The following is a 21133-nucleotide window of genomic DNA, read 5'->3' as shown; positions in this document are numbered from 1 at the left end:
TTTTTTCTATTTCACCACACTGATTTCCTATTGAAGCTGCTGCTCTACAACTCTAAAACTGAATAAAACATTTGTTATATATAAATATGGCTAATTTAGATTTAAAACTCTATTTTCAATTCTATCTTCTATTTCCAGCGATTATCTGCTGATCATGACCCAAATCTTCAGACTTTACTACTCATCAGTCTGTTTTATTTACATGTTAAATCAAACTTCTGTCCTGTTTGTTTTGTTCATTTTTTATATAGTGTGATATGAGTTCAAAGAGTGTTGGTGTGAGTGTATTGTGTTGTTGCCGTCTGTGGCAACACAGTGATGTTATTTTTCTCACATATCTGAAAATTTTATGTGATTTATGTCACCAGCACCGACCGACACCAACATCGCATGCTGTTCATTTCCTTGGAGATAATCAGCACTGGTTGTCCTTTTTTCTAGGTGTGTGTAAAGCTTTGTCATTTTGGCCTTGCATTGCGTTTTACTATGGCTGTTGTTTTATATTTATGCATCCATGTTGGCCTATATGTATGTATTTTGGTTATCTTCAGTGTCTGTGTTCTTTCGTAACTTTTTGTGGTAATTTTAAATCTTGTTGAAGACATTGTTATTAATAAAGTCATCTTATGTGGATAATGTTTTGGGTAATTATGCATATGTTTTGTGTTTATTCAGCATTTTATGTTTTTTTCTTATCTTTTTGTTATTAGTTTGAACTTTCACGTTTCACATGTTTACTATGGATTGTCTTTTTCTAAAATGTTGCATTGTTTTTAGTCATTTTGCATATCTTTTTTGTTTCAAATATATGCATCATTGGGTCTTATGTTGCTTTTTTTTTACTGTGGACAACATGCATGCTAAGTATTTGTGCAATTTTACTGGACGATTTGTGCATTATTTTAATATGAAACTTGAATGTCAACTGTGCAACTTGGTTTATGTTTACAGTGAGGGTATGTGTGTGATTAGTATGCATATTTAAACCTTTTATCACTCATTGTTGTTTTCTTTTGTGTGTTTAAGAGCTCTGCTTTTTTAACTTAAATTTCATTCTATTTTACAATGACAGTCAAGAATCTAATGTAGTTTATTTTCATTATTCAGTATTTAATATAAGTTTTTGTGCCTCTTTGTGGTAATTTCAAGCCTACTTTTGACCATTTTGAATGTTAACATTTTTCAAGTTATAACCACTACAAACCCACAACACGTGTCTGAATGTGCCTTCTTCTAATGGTCTACCCAGAGCTGTTTGACATAAATAGGTACAGAAGCGGGACTTTTGCAGTTTTATACTGGTTAATAAATAGTTTTGCTCTCAGAGGAACTTCTCGGCAGCTTGCACACTGAAGGCTGAGCGGATTCTGTGACCTCCCAACAGTCCTGCCGTCCAAGATGGCTGCCTGAGTACTGAATTTTACACCTCTCCAGTGAAACTAATCCAACAGCTAGCTGCTCGAAACCCCATTCTGAGTGGTTGGAGAATGACACGACGACACCGGCGGCGTTTGCTCCTGTTTTAAATCGGAACTGCTAAGGTCATGGAGTAAAACCGTTCAGGTAAGAAATTCAACAAACCAGGTTAACCCATCGAGAGTTAGCATTATTAGCCTGTCAGCGCGTCCAGTTACCATTAAGAGGCTAACTTTAGCTACACCTGCTTAAAGCACTTAATTCCAGTTGACAAACAACAGGCGCTTTATTGATGACCGGTGTTTAAGAAGTTTATATAGTTAGCTGCAGACAGTCATTTAAGCTGACCAGAAGATAACCGTGAAATGATTTTGTGATGTAACGTTTGTGCTAATGTTACCTGCTGATTGTGTAGTGGTCAGATTGGTTAGCTTGTTTTGCTAATTTTGTAAAGGGAACACCGAAGTTCGCTCATGTTAAATGACAAAAGCCTTCCAAAGTGTGACAGTGTGTTTTATTTGTCTTCTTTTTACATTTATAAATGTACAAAACCGAGAAACTTTAAAATTAGGTTACCGTGGGTGTTAAAACGATTTCTGTTACCTGTCAGATTTTGTGACTTCAGTTGTTAACCTGTAACGTCTGCTTACAACCTCCCATTTTTCCTGTGTCAAACATTTACCAAAACACAACAATATTTTAAGGAAAAAGCATTTTGCCAAACACAGCTACAACCAAACCTCAGTAGACACAACAGAAAATCCAAAAACACAACAAGACTTTCGTAAACAACATTTATCAAAACAAAATAACAACAAGAAAGACTAAGTCACTTTGTAAATGTGGGTTTGTTGTTTTGTATTTCATATGCTGTGCATATAACTGTATTTTCATGGCCTGTCTGTGTTACCTGTCACGGGAGCCCCGGTGACTGTAATTATTAAAGACCTGAAAATACTTTAGTTAAAATCAGACAGCTGTTACAAACTCTAAATTCATAGCAGTGCATTTTGTGCTGATGATTAACAGCAAGACTCACTTCCTCTTTCCCATAAATATTTAGCCTCCATTGCAACACAACAGTACACGATGGCTTTCTGAAGGCATGCTGTAGGAAAATGAGTCAGTCATAGTGTTGTGACAGTAACTTCTTGTTATATTTTAACAAACAAGTAAAATCCATCATCTGATTCACACTTTAGGTGGGTTAAATGTGACCTGACCAAACAGTGTTTTGACCTGGTTTCTAGTTATAACACACAACAATACTAAATTTAAAGACTGATTTAAATATAGCAGCTTCTCACTGTTAAAAAAAGTGTTTGATCAAAATCTAGTTGTCAAGCTGCTGTATTTTTAGAAAGTATTTGATTTTCTTCCTTCAGTGTGTACTTATTTTCAGACATGTTAAAGATTTGCTTTCCTAGACTTTGATCTCTTTGTATTTCCAGCAATATTAGCCCATTTCTGTTATCCAGCCTTTATGAATTCAGGGGGTATTTTGAATAATAATAATAAGGTGCCAAATTTAAATTCACATAGTGTTCTGTTCATTAGGTGACAGTATTTTTTTTTTAATCTAAAGTGGATTCTTCTTTGTTGTTCCTGAAGAGCTACAGCAGGCAGGGATACTCAGTTTGGTCCAACAAAGGCCCCAATCCAGCAGGTTTTCAGTGCAGTCCTGCTCCAACACACCTGAATCAAATTAAATGGACAGCCTGTCACGTTCTGTACAACGACTCATTAATTTAAGTCAGGTGTGTTGGAACAGGGATACGTGGAAAACCTGCTGGGTTGCGGCCCTCGTAGGAACGAACTGAGTAGCCCTGAACAAGCTTTCTGAAACTCAACCAACTGGTTGAGACAGATGGCTGCCCTTTTTGAGCCAGGTTCCGCCAGTGGTTTTTCCTTCCAGTTAAAGGGAGTGTTTTCCTTCCACTGTCGCCTCTTGCATGCTCAAGATGGGGGATTGAATCTAAGTCAAGATTCAATGTCGTCTGTTGGTTTTCCTTAACTAGTCTATTATTTATTGTGAATTGGCTGGAACTGATTTGTCTGATTTGATTAAAGTGCCCTGAGATGACGTTGTGAAGTGGCGCTATACAATAAAGCTTAACTTAATTAAAATTGAATTGAAACTACAGTCTGACTGTTGTGTGCAAAAACCAAGAAAGTCATGATGTTTTCAGGTGGTTATGTGAAAACAGAAGTGGAAAAGGTTTCAGTAGAGGTGACTAATGATAGTGGAAAGAAAATCACATGAGTTAGTGTGAAACAGGTCATCGGTGCAGGTTTTGATTTTAAAAATACAAGAGTACAATGTGCCTTTAGTTTTTCTTTATAACTGATTGAATCTTTCCAACTTCTATCTTCCACCACAGTGTTTATGATTCAATATAAAACCACTTTCTGTTTTGTAAAGTTATAAAACAACTTAGATGTTATCTTGTTTTATTACAGAAAGCTTCTGCTTGTTTTGTTTATACAATCTGTAAACATTTGTTTATGACAATGTGGTTGTGGGTCAACATCCTTGTGTGCAGTGTTTTCAGGTGCTATTGTATGAGATAACGTTTTGGGACGAGGCCCTGAAATAGGGCTGGGCAATATATCGACATTTTCAAATATATCGAGACTTTATCAGACGCAATGTAGAAGGAAGGAATGTCGTTTATGTTGAGATACCTTGTTTTGAGTTAAAAGCTTCTTTTCTTTTGCATTTTGCACAGCTGTGTTTTTTGTTATGGTCATTGAATATTATTTTTTATTTATTTTGTTTTAGGAGCATTTAATTTAATATAAAGGTACTTCAATTTAATTCAACTGTTTTAATGCACATGTGTTGCTGATCCTTAATAAAAGTATATTTAGCACTGAAGGCAGTAAATTAGAACTGTCTCTTTGGTTACTTGACAAAAAAAAGTATATTGAGATTCAGGTAAAAAAATATTGAGATATAAGATTTTGTTCATATCGCCCAGCCCTACCCTGAAATCATTTATTTGTTCTGTTGCCAGATGCTTTTCAAGCATTGTGGATGTTTCTTGTAAATGTGCTTTACCAGTGAGCCCAACATGATTTTTGAAGGTTTTATTGCCTTACAGTTAAAGCTTGGTAGGTGACTACAGACTGCATTATTATTATAGAAAATCTCCCTGGGACCCATCACAATCTGTGACCACAGGGGGCGATATCTTACATTTCTCTGCATGTACATCTTAGAAGACGAGCGAAGTCTTGAAAAAACTTGTATTTAAGTCTGAGTTCATTATAATGCAGGTACAGTAAAGTCACACTGAAAAATGAATTTTAGGCCCTCATCAGGGGTTGTCTTCTTAAGACCCCTAATCTCCAGCATGATAGCGCCTAGAAAAGATTATTGTTATTGTTTATAGCTGTCTAAGATGAACAGTATGCTCTGAGTGTGAAAGGAGTTTTTTTAAAAAATGTTTTTATTTTTATTTGTTATTTTTCTTCAGGTATTAAAGGGATCAGGGGTCCTTTGTTGTTGCCCAGCATGGACAGCTTCTTCAAGGCAGCAGTATGTGATCTGGACAAACTGCTTGATGACTTTGAGCTCAATTCTGGTAAGTTTACTCAAAAGACAAATGGTTATGATTAGAACTGGTTAATAAGGCCTGAAAACAAAATCTCCAACTTCCTCATCTCAACACTAATAATCCACTTTTTTTTAGTCGCCTTTAAAAAAAAAAAAAGCAAACTCAAATAAAGTATTCATTTGGACTTTATTTGCATCGAAACACAGGTCTAGAAAATGACAAAAAACAACAGAAAGCAGGCGGTGTCATTTTGAACGAGTTAACTAAGACTGGACTGATTTCCAGCTGTTTGGTCCTGACTGGAGCTGAAAAGCAAAGCTTGACCAAACACATTAGCAAGTTCTGATTTTGCAGCAAACTTGATTGTCAATGTTTTTTTAAAAAAAGTTTTATCTGCTTATGTTTAAACATGCATCACTTTTACTGTTAAGGTGGCAAACTGTAGACCAATGAAATCATTTTACTTTTTAACTTATTTAATAACTTATTTTATTTTATTTTTACAGAGGAGCTTGAATGCAAACCCATTTTCCTGAAGCCCTCAGCGTACCCTTTTGTCTCACTGGGCTCCCCATGTTTATCCTCAGAGGCCTCCCCTGTCCCAGCAAGCCTCCCGGACCTCAACTCTCTTCATTATGGTTCTGCCTCCCCCAGCTGTCCTGACAGTTCCAGCAATCACAGCCACAGCTTAGATGACAGAGAGGTCAGGGGTCAGCCTCTCACTGGGGTAGACCTTCTCTCTTCTGTGGACCGCAGACCAGTGAAAAGCTCCGCCCCTCCCTGCCCAGACAGAGCTCTGAAGCCAGTTTGCGACCTTGTGAATGACACGAGCTCCGCCATTCTGATCCGCACCAACAGCCACGATGCTTTCAGTGAGCTGGACGTGGTGGAGAAGCAGATGGAGGAGGAAGAGGCCTTGCTTGTGGACTTTGAGAGTCCTGTTGTGACAGAGGACAGGGGAGCAGGTGGAGATGCTCAGGAAGAGCAAACCTCTGCTGGGACAGATGAACTTCTGTCTCTGGACTCTCATGAGCAGAGCGGTGGATACTCTGCCTCTCTCAGTCTGCTGGACATCATACTTCCTGCAGCAGCAGAGAGAGGCTGTGAGCCCACCGATGAGTCTCTGCCAACGAGGACCGCCGTGTCAGCTGATGGAGGTGAGCAGGATGGTGAAGATGTAAACTGCTCAGACCAGGTGGTGGAGAACTCTTTAGACCACCATGAACCAGAGCCAGTTGGTTGTGTACATGAAATTACCTCAGAAACTGAACATGAAGAGTCAAATGAAGCCTTGGATGAAGGTGAAGCAGAGTCTTCTTCGGGTGAAAAATATGACGCCTCACACAGCGAACCAGTTGGATTGTCTTGCCTTCCGATTGCTGTGTCGATATGTGGAGCTCTGGTGAACTCTGAGGCCGCAGGAGACGAGTCAGGGGAAGCTTCGGAGCAGTGTGACGAGGCAGACGTGTCTGAGAGCACCGAAGCAGACTCCCTGTCAGCTCTGGAATTAAGGGTTGATGCCAGGGAGGACAGGAACCATTTAGAAGAACCTGGTGACTCAAACCAGACTGCAGAAGAGAGATTGTCTCCAGAAGGACAGCATGTCTCCTTTCAGACAGCAGCTTCCGTCTCCCCAGCAGACCTCCCTACCTCTTACCGCTCAGAACCCAGCCCAGCAGATCCTCCTGAGTTTGGGTTTGAGTATCTGCCAGAGAGTGACCAAGCTGAACTTCTGGTTACGGATGAGGAGCTGGATGCTTTCCTGCAGGTTCATGCTGAAGCAGAGCAGGGTTCAGGTGTTTCTTACTGTAGCAGTCATGGAGGTTGTACTCAGCCCGAGTCTCCGTCAGAGTCAGATGGAGTTCTGGAAAACAGGCTTGAGGAGCAGGAACTGAGGAGCTGTGGTCAAAAGAGTCAGGAGGACTTCGATCTTGCATCTCCAGAAAGTGACAGAACAGTTGGTGTGTCTGTAGAGGGAAGTTTAAACCCTGAAGCTCCTTATGTATCGCAGAACTCTTGTAGTCCTGAAGAAGACTCATCTGAGGCAAGTTTTTCTTCAACCAGCAACCCCTTCCAGCACATCAGTAGCCCCAGTCAGCAGCACTCCTATGGAGGTGCAAGACCTAAACAGCTAAACTGCCAAATCGCAAGACCTCCACCAGCAGGAGAGGAAGGAAAGGAGCCGGCTCAGGTGGTCAGCACTTCTCCGACAGCAGATGATGAGGAGAGTTCAACCACCAGCCCGAGTCCTATAGAGGAGCATCCCGGCTTCAGAGATTCCAGCTCTGGATACAGCACGCAGGAGCATCAGGATTACTCTTTGGGGTATGATGAATTCTCAGAGCCACCACCTTACACCGGGGAGTCGCCTACAGATGCTGCCAGGTCAGTGAACTGGAAGAAGGAGGGAGTGGAGGAACTGGGGAGCAAACAGCCTGCATGGGTGCCAGACTCTGAAGCTCCAAACTGCATGAACTGTTCCCAGAAATTCACTTTCACCAAGAGACGGCATCACTGTCGAGCCTGTGGGAAGGTATGTCTGTTAGAACACCTTTCTTTGTGCTTTTTTGTCAGTGCTTTTTAAATATGAGCTGGATGTTTTTAGTACCAGTGTCACTACTGTACATACTGCACGTTACTCCTGAGTTATTCACCTCTGAATTTCACAAATTGTAGTTAAAAAATAAAATTTTCTGTGTTTGTAGTTCATTAGAAGAATTTGTTGTCCACACCGGAAACAAACCTAAAGTTCTGTTAAATGATTATCTTTGCATCTTTGAATTTAACAACGCCCACACCTCGAACGGGAGATTTTTATTAGTTGATTTAAAGGCTGTCAAAATAACATGTTGATTTAGATTTATTTATTATGAAAAAATAACACATTGGTTTCCTTTGATTTCCTGTTCTGGTGTTTGGTGCAGTGAATGTATCAGATATGGAAGCACATAATAAGACTACTTGACCTTATGAATGAGACATTTATATAAGAAAATGCTCTAATGGAACTGTGGAGAGAGCACTGTGCTTTGTAAGGTCTGCAGTGATGAACCATAGAAGTACACTGTATTCCCAGAAGTACTGAGACACCTCTCCCAATGACTGAGTTCAGCTGTTTCAAAGAAATGTCCATAAACACGTGGATGAGCAAGTCTGGTGTGGTGGAACTTGACTGGCCTGTACAGAGTCTCGACCTCAAACCGAATGAACATTTTTAAGATAGAGTGTAATTGTGCTTCTGAAAGAATTGTCAACAATTCCCATAAAACAGTTCTAAACCTTGTGGGAAGTCTTCCTGGAAGAGTTGTTATACCCGCAAAAGATTAAACCCGACGGATTAAGAACAGGATGTCATTAAATTTCATGTGCGTTTAAAGACCTACATACTAATACTTTTGCCAATATAGTTTATTTCAAGCCTGAAGGTTTACCTAAATACAAAACATCTAGCAGCTAAACCAGATGTCTGGTAGCACAGCAGCACCAGCTAGTAAGCCATGTTTTTGTCTACCTGCACCAGCAGCTTTATTTTGCTGAGAAGAAAACAGTAAATTTAGTAGAGAAAAATGAATCATGTAGACTGGTGCTAACTGAACAATCACAGTTTCCTCTGTGTTACTACACACATCACCAGCAGCAGAGACTTCAGTCATTTGCATGAAAGAGTTCGGCTCGGTTGTTTAATTGAACATATGAATGTATGAGATGTGACATGCAGTTTTATAGGACGTGAAGTTAATCTTCTGTTGGTGTGTGTGCGTGGGTGTGTGTTGTATAAATGGCTAAAAAAGCAGGTTACAACCCAGGACTAAAAATAGCTCAGTGGATTCATGGAAGCAGAAAGCATGAGTCAGCAGTTCTTTTTCCAGCTCTTGTGTTTATCTCCACTGAGACGTGGACCTGAAGCAGCAGCAGCAGCTAAGTCCTTGAAGGCCCACTGATCAACACAGACTTACAGACTGTTCAGGATGGTATTGATCAGGATGTTACTGCTGCTGCTTTAAGGGCCACAGAAACAAACATGACTGACTCTGAACTGTTTCATTTTATTCTGGCGTATGTGAATCAGCGCTGTCGTCACTGTCGTCCTCTCTCCTCTGGCAGGTTTACTGCGGCATGTGCTGCAACAGGAAGTGTAAACTGAAGTACTTGGACAAAGAGGCTCGTGTGTGCATACTCTGCCATGAAAGCATACACAAAGGTAAGACTCTGTGTCTGTGAGCTCAAATTAGTCTGTGAGATTTTGAGGTTGTAAATTAATGTGAAATAAATCTGCATTACAAATTAAGGTTTATAGATATAAACAAGGCTTTAGATTTGTTTTAAAAATAGTCATACAAAGACAGTAAGAAAATAGAAGTCTTAACTGATACGAAGCAACATGTAAAACTCAGTTTTCAAAGTTCCCACATTATGTGGGAGTCTGAATTTCTAAGTGTGAATTTTGACCCTGTTTTGATAACTGAAACTGACTGGATGGTGATTTTTCAGCTCGGGGCTTTCTCCATCAAAGTGCTGCTTTAGTTGACTTTACTCTTACAATCATGGTTTTTTCGTTCTTCTTCAGGAGAAACTGAAAATAAACAGACAATTTCAAGAATTACCAGGTTGTCATTATTACTTAAAATAAGTAGAACTGTAAGTTAAATGATGCTTCATTAATAAAAAAAAAAAAATTCTCAATACTACCTCTTCCTCTAAAATAGAGCAGCAGTTTGGTATTCTGTATATTTTCTTAATTAAAAACATACCAATGATGGAGTCAAGATAATAAAATTTAAAAATGTGTAAAATTGTGATGGTTTTTATTAACTATTCATGGCTGCATTTCACTGTCAAAGTGCACCATCTGATTGAGTTTATAGTTATTCACATGTTCAACCCCCCAAAAAAATTAACAGGAAAATATTTGTTTAGTTTAACTCAACTGTTTCTGTTTAAGTGAGTAAAGACAAAAATGACATAAAGATCATATCAGGCAACAATGCAGTAGTTGCGACAGCCGTAGTTCTGCAGCTGGTCAGGAAATAAATAGAATGAGATAATAAACAGAACCAGGGCAGCCTCGGTATGAGATGCAGGTGTGTTGCCGACATCTCTAAACTAACATGGCCGACTTGTTCTTCATTAGAGAAACACAGAATCCAGGCCAGAACAGTTTTCAGCTTGACCAGCTAAGACGGTCCGATCGTCATCCACACACACAAGCATATCTTCATTATGATTCAGGAAGACCCAAAAACTGTGTTAACTGTAGAGCAACAACAATCAGACTTCTGGGACAACATGGATATATTCTGGACGTGAGCACCAGGGTGTTTGCCTTTTGCAAACAGAGGTTGCTGGTGTTCCAAAGATTGAAGCCATTGTGATGAAAATGATGGAAAACCCATCATAAAGTTTTCTTTTTCAACTTGGTCTTTAATAAATAACATTTAAATAAGATTAACTAAAATCTTTTATCGCTATGTCAAAGGTTCACCCGGCACAGCAACCGCACCGACTTGGTTCGAGTTTGACAAGTTTTTATTATGACATGTGAGAGGAAGATGACGTTTGAGGAAGACCAGGAAAGCCAGCCTGGCTGCTTGCCCGGGGCCTCAGCACACTACTGCAGATAAAGAGATCTTGATTAGATCTGCATTACAGCTGCGCCAGTCTGCCTCACCTGAACCACAGCCTCACCCCTCGTCCCTACAGCTGAGCCGGAGCCACACCCACCACCACAATTATGTTCTTAAAGACGGCTCTCTCAGCGGTTAGAATAAAATCAAGTTCATTTGTCTTACTTGACATCATGCTCCCCGCGATGTGACTGTCGTGTATGAGGTGATGCCAGTATTGAAACGTGATGTTGTGTAGCCCTGGAACGTGCACCACACACCCTTATTTTACCAGCTGATTAAAATAAGGGAGGACCGGGTTTGACCCCCAACCCCAACCCCGGTCCTCAAGCCCCCCACTATCCTGCAGGGATTAAAGACGTATATTACTGGCCATTAAGGAAACTCCCTCTGCATATTATTTTATTTCACCTGTCCTCGTGTCTGTAGATGAACACTTGCCTTTTTTTATTTTTATTTATTGGTAAGGTGGATAAAAGGTAGTTAATATGTGCAGTTAAAGGACTGAAGTCTTTCTCTGGAAATTACAAAGACCTCAGAAACATGACATATGACTGATTTTTTTAAAAAAGGTTTTTTAATTATTGGTGTATTGCTTCACATTTGTATTGTATATCATTGAGCAGCTCTACTCTGAGCCCCTCCTGGATCACCGAGCTTCTCTCCTTATCTCTAACGGAGAGCCCGGATCTTAGAACCCGAAATAAGAAAACTTATTTCGGCTGCTTGTATTCGCAGTCGTGTTCTTTCAATCACTCCCCCCAGCTCATGACCATAGGTGAGGGTAGGAACACAGATTGACTTGTAAATCATGAGAATTGCCTTTTGTCTCAGCTCCTCCTTCACCATGCAGTGTCCGCATCCCTGCAGACCCCACACCGATCCGCCTGTCGATCTCCCGCTCCATCATTCCCTCACTCCTGAACAAGACCCGAGATACTTGAACTCCTCCACTTGGAGCAGGATCTCATTCCCGACCTGGAGAAACACTCCACCCTTATTCACTATTTACTAAATTGTGCACTTGTTTCTAATTTTGTCAGTTTATAAAGAGATGAATGGTGGTTCCAGCTTTTTCCTACCTGCTGTTTAACTTGCAAAAACAGTTAATTGTAATCAGCTTTTATTTTTCCACGGCTGACAGAAAACACCAGTTTTATGGTTTAACATGCGGGTATAGTGGGGGTTTTCACATAAAAATAGACTGAATTCCCTGTTTGACATTAAAACTTAAAAACAGTGTTATCACGTAGCTGATGAATATTTAAGGCCCAAAAGATAAAAAATATCCCTCACAAAGTGGCTCTGGGGCTCCCTTCTGAACATTTATTAAAAATTCAAGCTTTCATCCCAAAGAATTGTTTCTCAGTGTAAAAATAATCTACAGTCAGATGTTTGTCTGCTGCTTTGTCTTCTTTGATGTTCAAAGGCTCATTTTTATAACCAACGCCTGCAGCACAGATGGGAGGAGGGGGGCTGATAGATGGAGAGGATGGAGAAAAGGGAGGAGAGCTAGAGCAGGACACTGGCTTTTGTCCTTGATGTGTGTGCGTTAGTGTTTGTGGCTTAACGCAGTAGACATGTGATGCTCAGACGCCGTTGCTGAAGCGCAGTGTGTTGCGATCTCCTCCCCTCTCACGTCAGCATGGTGAGGTTTGCTGCACACACACACACACCAGCCTGCAGCTAACAGCCTATTACTGCTAACAGCACACTCCTGGAAATAGCAGCTTCAGCGGTGGCTGATCGGAGGTCAGTCTGAGGGATCGACTTGTAAGGATGTGGACTGGTTGAGTTTTAGCAAAGAGGATGAGGATGAGGTAAGGTGTCTCGATGAGTAGATCCTAACTTTCTGTTTCCTGTGTGAAGATATTTCAGATTAAGCTGATCATTAACGTGCTAGTTGCTCCTACTTGAAGTTGTCAGCCTCAGATCACTGACTTTTAGTGCTGTGTCATTGTTTGCCTGCACAGCAAGGTGAAACTACTCTACTTGTAGTGTTGAGTTTCCAACTTTATTCCTTCTGTCTGAATAATTTTATCGCCCATGTGATGTGCTTCAGGTTTGTGCAGCTGTTTCCTTGCTTTTGTGAGCCATGCTGTTGTTGTTGTCGGTACACGCCGGATCGATAAAGCTCTATGATGCTTGATCAATGAAATGTAGACGAGAGCTGCGTCAGCATTTCCTGCGCATTCAATCAGAAAACCTCTTAGTCACAGCGAGGTCTCCTGAAAGGAAAGCTAATGTTTGTCCTTCATTCATCGGTGCTGTGGAGGCTTTAAAAGACAGAGTGGAGGTCGAGTCTAGCAGTTTTCCTCAGAGATGCTGATTTTGGTCATGAATGGCTGTCTTTACCCAATTAAATGTGCAGCTGTGGAAATGTGCTGCAGTATTCTGCTGAGGTAACTACAGCCCTTTAATTCAAAGACAAATGAAATGATTTCAGTAATAACAGATCTGTCATGTGGTCTGTTTTCTGTTGAGCATCTGTGTTCTGTCCTTTCTTCAGTTCTGACTGAACCATGTGATGTTCTCTTCATCATCAGAGCCCTCTTAACATCACACAAAGTTAATGTAAACAAACAGGAAGCGATGACACTCATACATCCCAAATGTCTCAGTTGATCTGGTGATCAATAGAAAGTAACTGGCTATGGTGGTTTTTATAATGAGGTGCATGTTTAACCCTTAAAGCTGTAGGTTTTTTAAACCTATCATTATCATGACTATGTTGATAAAAGACCTTTATTTTGACCCAGATGTTCTGATGAAGCCACTTCTGTCAAACTTTTTGACCAATTAGGTAGCTTTAAATTTATGGTGATGTTTAATCATGAGCAGCCACAGACAAATAAAAAAGTAAGAAAGTTCTATGTGTGTGTGAAAAGAAGAAAAATAATGCTCCTCTTTGGCTGGAATAAAGCCAAGAAGATGTTTCTGATGCACGGTGGCGCAACAAAGCAGCTGAGCTGGAGTTGGTTTAGTGGGGATAGCAGGTAAATAGTAGCAGGATTAACTGGAAATGAGGAAAAAGTGGAAACATGGAAATAGTTTCTGTTGTGTGTTTGTTTCAATAACAATATTTTTCCTCCTGAAAGCCAAGACTTGAGAGAATGATGCAGATGAGAAAAGGTTTGGTCACTGTTGATCTGTGTGTTATTTCTACAAAGTTCTGTTAGTAATAAATTCTGCTTTCTTCTTCTGGTCGGCCTTTATGCTGTTATATCTATTCATACATTCATTTTACATCATTTTAGCCTCATAATCTGACAGATGAGGCTGGAAACATCATGTGTGATGCTGACAAGCTTCAGCTTCTACATGTAGTTTTACTTTAAAATAAAGAAACAGGTCTAACAAAAATAGCAAAACAACATTTTGGAGTTTTATGGTTTAGTAATTTAAGGCATATAAAGGTATTTCTAGTCTAATTCAGTGACCTGAACTTGCACTCCTGCCTTGTTCTTTAACAGAAGCTAAAAATGAGATTTCATGTCATTGTCACATCATCGAGCTCTGACATCAACTTCTCAGGTTGTTACAGTTGACTAGTTTGTCTAAAATGATTAATTCACACCCAGCAGTGGTTTCCATCTGCCTGAGTTGAGATTCCAAATGGGTGACCTGGACTTTTGACCCCCACAGTGTTTAGATGTGTTGGCTCTGTTTTGTTGTGGGACATGACAGGGTTTGAGTCCACTTGTCCTGCTGGAGGGAAACATCACATCAGATCGCAGCAGTTTGTTCCTCAGTGATTATCTCTGTGCTCTGAAAAAACGTTTTTAACCTGATTGAAGTGGTGTGTTTAAGGACAGGTAGGAGAAACACACATTAAACCAGCGTAAGTTGTACTTGTGTATAAAAGGCTAAATATTTTAAAATGAAAACACAGAAATAGCCTTAAAACCTAAAATAAATGGACATATTTATAGAAGAGCCCTGTTTCCAGTTTCTGTAATGCACATCAGTGGTACCCAGAGATTTATAGTCTTTGTGTTTGCATTTGGCAATGAATGTTAATCTTTCCAGGCCAACACAGTCTGCAAGTTCCTTTAGCCAAAGATGGAGCATCCATACAGCGCTGGAGCTCTCCTGACTTGAGCAAGTCCAAAGTCAAATCATTTAATCTGTTTCTGTGTCTGTGTGTCTGCTGGGTAAATTCCAAGCACTCAAAGTGTTCTATGTTCATTTAGAAGGATTTTTAATTAAATATCTCTAAAAAAAAAAAAACACAATTCCATCTCTCCAGAATTATTGAATCTTTGAACGTTCCCACAGACAGTGAAGAAGGTTCATTTTCATTAAACATTTAGTAAAGATATCTGGAATAACACTGGACCTATGATGGAGTTTGACAGGGGGTATGTGCTTTAAACTGTGTGTTCATCTCCTGTTGCTGAGCCTTTGAACAAATCTAACTAATCCATTTCATCTATGTCTACTTGGACATCACTTCTCCAGGCATCTCATTTATCCATTCTTTAGAAGAAGATATTGGTAAATTATAACATACATAATAAAGTGTTTTACTTGGAGATGAACTGAATCTTTGTAATTTGAAAGCTGGGACTCAGGCCTGTGTGAAATCATAAAATGTGACCGTGATGCATTAATCAAAACTCATGGTAATATGTCCAGTTGTCTCAGATGTTTTGTTAAAGCCCAGAAGCCTAATGGATGCAGCTACAGAGCGAGAAGGTCACCAGAGATGTCAGGATTCATTATCCAATGACACTTAAAGTCTGAAGAGGACTAGATTTGGACTGAAGTTTAAATTAGACTTCTCCTGAATGACCTCCCTCCCTCCCTCCCTCTCTCTTGTAGCCCAGGCCCTGGAGCGGATGATGAGTCCTACGGGTCCCAGCCCAAACCCCAACGTCCCCTCTGAGTACTGCAGTACCATCCCCCCTCTGCAGCAGGCTCGAGCCGCTGGCACTCTGAACTCCCCGCCGCCCACCGTCATGGTGCCTGTGTCTGTTCTCAAACACCCGAACAACGATGGTGTGGTTCCTCTCATAGTTCTGTCCAGTCTGTCGTTGGATGTCGACTTTCCTGACCCGTTCACATGGAATGACTTTCTGTTTTCAGGTTGTCCACGTGAACAGAAGCGGGTGTGGTTTGCTGACGGCATTTTACCCAACGGAGAGGTGGCAGACACAACCAGGCTGTCGGTGACGAGTCGCAGGAGCTCCCAGGAGTTCAGCTCAGACCCGACAACAGTAAGACAAGCATCCACACAGCTTTCCGTCAGACGCTCCCTTCACAGAGTTGTGGGATGAACAACTGACCGTCTCTTTTCAGCCCGGCTCTGCTGGGTCGGAGACTGGAGTTGGTGGCTTGTCTGTCCCTGACACCTCTGGAGCTGTAGAGGAGGTAGTGCGACCTCCGGTGTCCGGACCCTGGGATTATGCTTTGCTTTCTGGAATCGGTTCATCAGTGAGGAGGGTTCCCAGTCTGCTGCCTGACAATGAGGACGAGCTGCCTCCGCTTCTCATCACCACCGGAGAGGATGACGGAGGAGGTGTGTGTGTTGTAATACATTCAGCCGGATAGATATTTATAAATTTATTAAAAGTCAGAACTTAGCTTAACAATGCACAAAATAGACGTCAACCCACTGCTGTTAACTTCACGTTCTCCTTCTGACCATCTGGAACCAGATGCTGCATCTTCATGTGCTAATACCTCCAGGCTAAGTTTCTGAACACCGTTACAGTCAGCACTGTTTGTAAAAACTCACCAAACATTCAAGGTTAAAAATGCACATTAAAAATACACTTACACATGATTTAGACATAACATGTATTTATAATCACATGGGATCCATAAATCAGTGCAATCCAGCACCCAGACATAATCAGCCATTTGCTGCTGCTTTTGACCGGGTGCGATTTTCAAAGAATAAACAGGTAAGAACAACAACAGTCAGGCTCAGACATATACATATAAAAAACAACAACAAAAAAAAAAACAAACACAGAAAGTACATAGGATAGATGAATAAATCAATAAATACAGTAACTAATAAAACTGCTAGTTAGACATATACAAAACGTACGGATTGTGTCCTAACTAAGTCCTGGAGAGTAGCCAGGTGAGGCTCTCACCTTGCCCGGTTACATGTCTAGTAGGCAAGAAATGGGGCTCAAATAACTGAGACCTTTCCAGGCGAATAAGTCCTCATAGACCCGAGTCTTTCCATTTGTATGACAGAGGTCGTATCGGTTAGCCATCTCTGAAGGGGGGTGAGGTCCAGTCCATCAGTGTGAGCCTTTCAGCAACAGACTGTTGGATTGCTATAGGTCGGTTTGCTGTAGCCTGCAAATTCAGCATCCTGTTGGAAAGTTTTTTATAAACCTCAGAGAACCTGTCAAATAACTTGTTCCAGAATCCAGTCAAAAGAACCAAAAAGCATGAGACAGCCCTCTGCCACTCGACACCTGTCACACATTGGTGAGACCAAATGCATCAGTCTTCTGCAGCCTGAGCTTAGAATAATGAAGGCGATGAACGTGCCTGCCTGGAGATGCCTGGAGTCAGGAGGGATTTTCAAAAGACATGTTTATATGATCTTGTTGGGGTGTAGATGTTATGGAATCCTCAAAACAGGAAAACAGTCAGCAGTCTCGAAAGGTAAAGCATCTCACGTAAATAGAAAGAATCTCCACAGTCAGTTCTTAGAGCTCTGATTTTTCTTTTACTTAGAAATAAGGGATTTTCTTTTCATTTACAAACAGCTCACCAATAGCAGGGTGGTTCACAGCAGGCATCACCACAGTTAGTTTCAGCTGTATCAGTTCTTCAACCTGCGTCACATCTCTGTCCCCCCGTTGTCACACCAACACACAGCACCTAAATAATTATCGGTTGAACCATCCTACAAAAAGATGGTGTCCTTCACATTTCTAAATGCAGATAAACTACTATTTACAACATAACTTCCCTGAAATTTTTTACAAACTACATACATTGTGAGTAACTAAACTTAATACATAACAGAAAAGCAAAAGTAACATTCGCAGAAAACGAACTAATGAAAACCCCCATTCACTCCCTTCCCTCTCTGCTCTGACTCTCTGGTTCAGCCTAATCAGGTGATTATTGGACAATTTCCAGCAGCTTGTGTCCTTTGGCTGCCCTCATGTGTGCACTCCATGAAGTCACGCCCAGCCTCAGAGAGAGAGATGTTAGTGACTTTTCCCAAAATAAACTACAACTTAGGCAAAAAAAAAAACAATGTCACAATATATGGAGCACATTCACCTTAGTGAGGGGGCTGTCACGCCACACCCTCACAGATCTCTCCTGTGATTGTATGTTCAGATGTTTTGGTTGAGGAAAGTCCAGCTCCCTGCCAGATTCTGCACTTACTGGAGGAAGGCGGACCCCGTCCTTTGACATTTGTTCTGAACGCTAACCTGCTAGTCAACATCAAACTGGTTACATGTGAGTAGAAATAACCCTCGTTTATCTTTTTCATCAACTTGCTGGTTTTGTCACACAGTTTGACGTGGCCTCCCCGAGACCAACTGTTTTGTTTCACCTGCAGACTCCAGCAGGCAGTGCTGGTGCTTCGGCTCTAACGGGCTGCAGGCTCTGGGACAGAGAGAGCTGGTGTTTCTGGTGGAGTGTTTGTCAGAAGAAAAAACTCTTCCAAGAGACCTGTTCTCACTTTATCTCAGCGTTTACCAAGATGCTCAGAAAGGTAGCCCACACACACACATTTCTTTCAGGTTTTATCACTCGTGAAGAACACGAATGGCTCAATCATCGTTGTCTGTTGCAGGGAAGTTTGTGGAGGATCTGGACAACGTGACGTTCACAAGCAGTTTCTTGGGCAGTAAGGATCACGCTGGGGTGCTGTTCTTCTCTCACACATGTCAGCCTCTGGATGGTCTCACACTCCCCCCACAGCCTTTCCTGTTCGGGTTCCTCATCCAGAAACTGGAAGTGCCCTGGGCCAAAGTCTTCCCTCTCAGACTGCTGCTGCGGCTCGGAGCTGAATATGATGGTGAGTAGCGTATGTGTGTGTTCCTGGTGTGTGTTGCTGTGCCTTGCAATGACCACATGTTTCTTCATGTCTTCAGTTCACACACAGATTCAGTTAATGCTGCTGCATTCACTGTTTATTATTTGATTCATATTTCAGTCTCAGGGCATTTTTTCATCCTGTCACATTTTTACTTTTATTTTTACCTCATCTACAACACATTTCTCACTCTGCACATCAACTCAGCATGTAAGAGATATTTTCACCAGGCAGTCTGTTCAAAACCAAACGCAGGGCCACACCATGCTGAGCGTCAATGCAGCTGCTTTAATGCAACTTATTTATTAACTGTATCAAATCTGATTAAGAAAACAATTAAATATATTTTTTTTTTTATGGCAATAAAACTTTCAAACCTGCTGGTGTATTCTGCAGGTGACATATACTGGATCAACCTTAATTGGGATTTATTTAAATGTTTCTAAATTTACATTTAGTATGGGCCTCTTCATCATGAGGCCCATATTGTCTCTTGTCTGAAATGACAGGCTCAAAATAAATGAACTATATCTTAAAACTGTAAGGGCTGTATTTATAATCTTGGTTTTGACAGAAAGCTGAGAAACCAGAGGATAGCATCCATCTAGGAATGAGTAAATTAATATCTGATGAGGAACTGTGCTACAGTAGAAGGTCAAAACTGAACCTGGGCAGGTTTCCAGGTGTTTAATAGAGGTGTTACGCAGGTAAAAATGTGAGGAAGCTATCATCCGATGATGATGATGGGCACCTCTATCAATGGTCAGAGTCAGGAGGATCCAGGGATAGCCCCACATTCACCTTAGAAACACCATGAGGATCCAGAAAGAGGTGAAGGATAGGAAGAGTGAATGCTTCACTATAAAACATCCTTCATTTCCATGGAAACCAGCAGCACCTTCATGATTCATTTCAAACAAAGGCAGAGCCATAGGAGAACACGTTAGAGTTTTTAGAACTTGAATCAAACTTTTCACCACAAAACAGCAAACGTTGGACATGATTCTGGTTCTGGCTGCTAGCTCCAGAGTTTCTGTCCCACATTGATGAGACAGACGTCTTTGTAACCAGCAGAGTCTCTGCTGTCATGTGACTCCTCGTTTGTGTGGTTTGCTGGAAGTGGAGAAACTAGCAGAAGCTCTAAAGTGGACAGAGATGTTCTCATGGTTTTCTTACATTTCCATATAACTGCTTAGGGTTTGAACTGAGTTTGGTTTGGATGCCGATGCTTGCCTTTTAGCCGAGTTTCTCCCTGTTATTTTTGTATGTTTTATGTTAAGATTGCTGCTTCCAAGTGTGTGCAAATTTCTCTAGAGTTTACATCATTGTCATTAAATTATTTACAAAACTGTAAAACGTAAAACTAACAAATCTTTGTTTTTCAGTGTATCCCACTGCACTGGTGAGTGTTCGTTTTCGGGACTCTGTGTATCGAGAGACGGGACACACTATTATGAATTTACTGGCTGTAAGTATCACAACACAAGCATCATACTTAATGCTTAATCCCAAAGAATCCATGTTCTTAATTAAGCAGCTGGCTGCTTTTAATCATTGCCTGTGATGAGGTGGCTCTGGAGACTTGAGATTATGTTTCAGTAAAAGAAGAGAGATTCAGAAAGTTAGCAGCATGTGGATGTAGAACTGCAGCACAGCTGTCTTTAAGTCCGAACTTAAACTCATAAATGTGGTTCACCACTGACGTGTTCAGGCTTTAAAACCACAACAGCTAGACAAGACGAGTTCCTGACTGGGTCTGATGATCCGAAATACTGCTTCAGCTGATGACTAGATGCATGCAAAGCATCCTCAAGCAGGAAGATATAAGACTTCATATAAGAAGTCAAAATCATGTACACCACAGTTTCCCAATAGAGGCAGGATGTGTGTGTTTTTTCACACAGTGTGAGGAAACATGAAGGTGGTGTGAGATGTACAGAGTTTACAGATGTTGCTCAGCGGCTGTTAACTGTTGTTTTTCAGGATCTGAGAAACTACCAGTACAGCATGGCGGCGGTGGACGGCCTGAGGATCCACATGGAGATGGGCCACAGCTACATCGACATCCCCAAAAGTAGCTTCAGTGAGGTGAGAGAGCTTTGAGGTTTCCATGAAACAGCAAGCTGAATGTGGCTGAAACTGCCAAATAGTCTGCCCAGTCCTTTTCTTTTCTTCACCAACATGAAAATAAAATAAGAACATGATGGAAACACAGAAAGCAAAACAAAAATACAACACCCTAGAAATTCAGTATGGTTTACTGTATTTGGCATTACAGCTTCTAATGCCAACAATTATTGGACAAAAATTACAAGATGACATCATAACCCAGACTGCAGCCATTAGAAAAAAAATGCAACTTTCTTCAATAACTTCAGGACTATTATAGCCTGATATTTGCTTCATCTTGGTGTCTAAGGCTTTGTTTCCAGGGTCACAGAATCTGAATAATGCTGGGCTCAAACCAAACGATTTTCACGATCGCAGACTTAAAACAGAAGTCT

The 21133-nt window shown here is 40.9% G+C and overlaps 1 protein-coding gene across 2 annotated transcripts in view; it reads left to right on the top strand.

Annotated features, from left to right (window-relative positions):
- Positions 1 to 1339: 1339 nt before the first annotated feature.
- zfyve16 (zinc finger, FYVE domain containing 16) overlaps positions 1340 to 21133 on the top strand; it is a 28485-nt gene continuing 8691 nt past the window's right edge. Inside the window, exons 1-12 of one of the 2 annotated variants that reach the window (XM_041969380.1) lie at positions 1340 to 1563; positions 4896 to 5003; positions 5564 to 7509; positions 9081 to 9177; positions 15425 to 15601; positions 15689 to 15819; positions 15902 to 16121; positions 17924 to 18046; positions 18150 to 18305; positions 18387 to 18611; positions 20015 to 20097; positions 20613 to 20717. In XM_041969380.1, coding sequence (XP_041825314.1) covers positions 4934 to 5003; positions 5564 to 7509; positions 9081 to 9177; positions 15425 to 15601; positions 15689 to 15819; positions 15902 to 16121; positions 17924 to 18046; positions 18150 to 18305; positions 18387 to 18611; positions 20015 to 20097; positions 20613 to 20717 — 3333 coding nt within the window. In that variant the 5' untranslated portion in view covers positions 1340 to 1563; positions 4896 to 4933. Of the gene's footprint in view, positions 1564 to 4895; positions 5004 to 5482; positions 7510 to 9080; positions 9178 to 15424; positions 15602 to 15688; positions 15820 to 15901; positions 16122 to 17923; positions 18047 to 18149; positions 18306 to 18386; positions 18612 to 20014; positions 20098 to 20612; positions 20718 to 21133 lie in introns of both variants that reach the window. The other variant, XM_041969379.1, reaches the window with a different exon arrangement.

The sequence above is a fragment of the Melanotaenia boesemani genome, chromosome 19 (assembly GCF_017639745.1).
Source record: "Melanotaenia boesemani isolate fMelBoe1 chromosome 19, fMelBoe1.pri, whole genome shotgun sequence".
NCBI classification, from domain to species: Eukaryota; Metazoa; Chordata; class Actinopteri; order Atheriniformes; family Melanotaeniidae; genus Melanotaenia; species Melanotaenia boesemani.
Note: the sequence above shows the minus strand (reverse complement) of the source record. Positions and strands in the feature narration are given on the sequence as shown.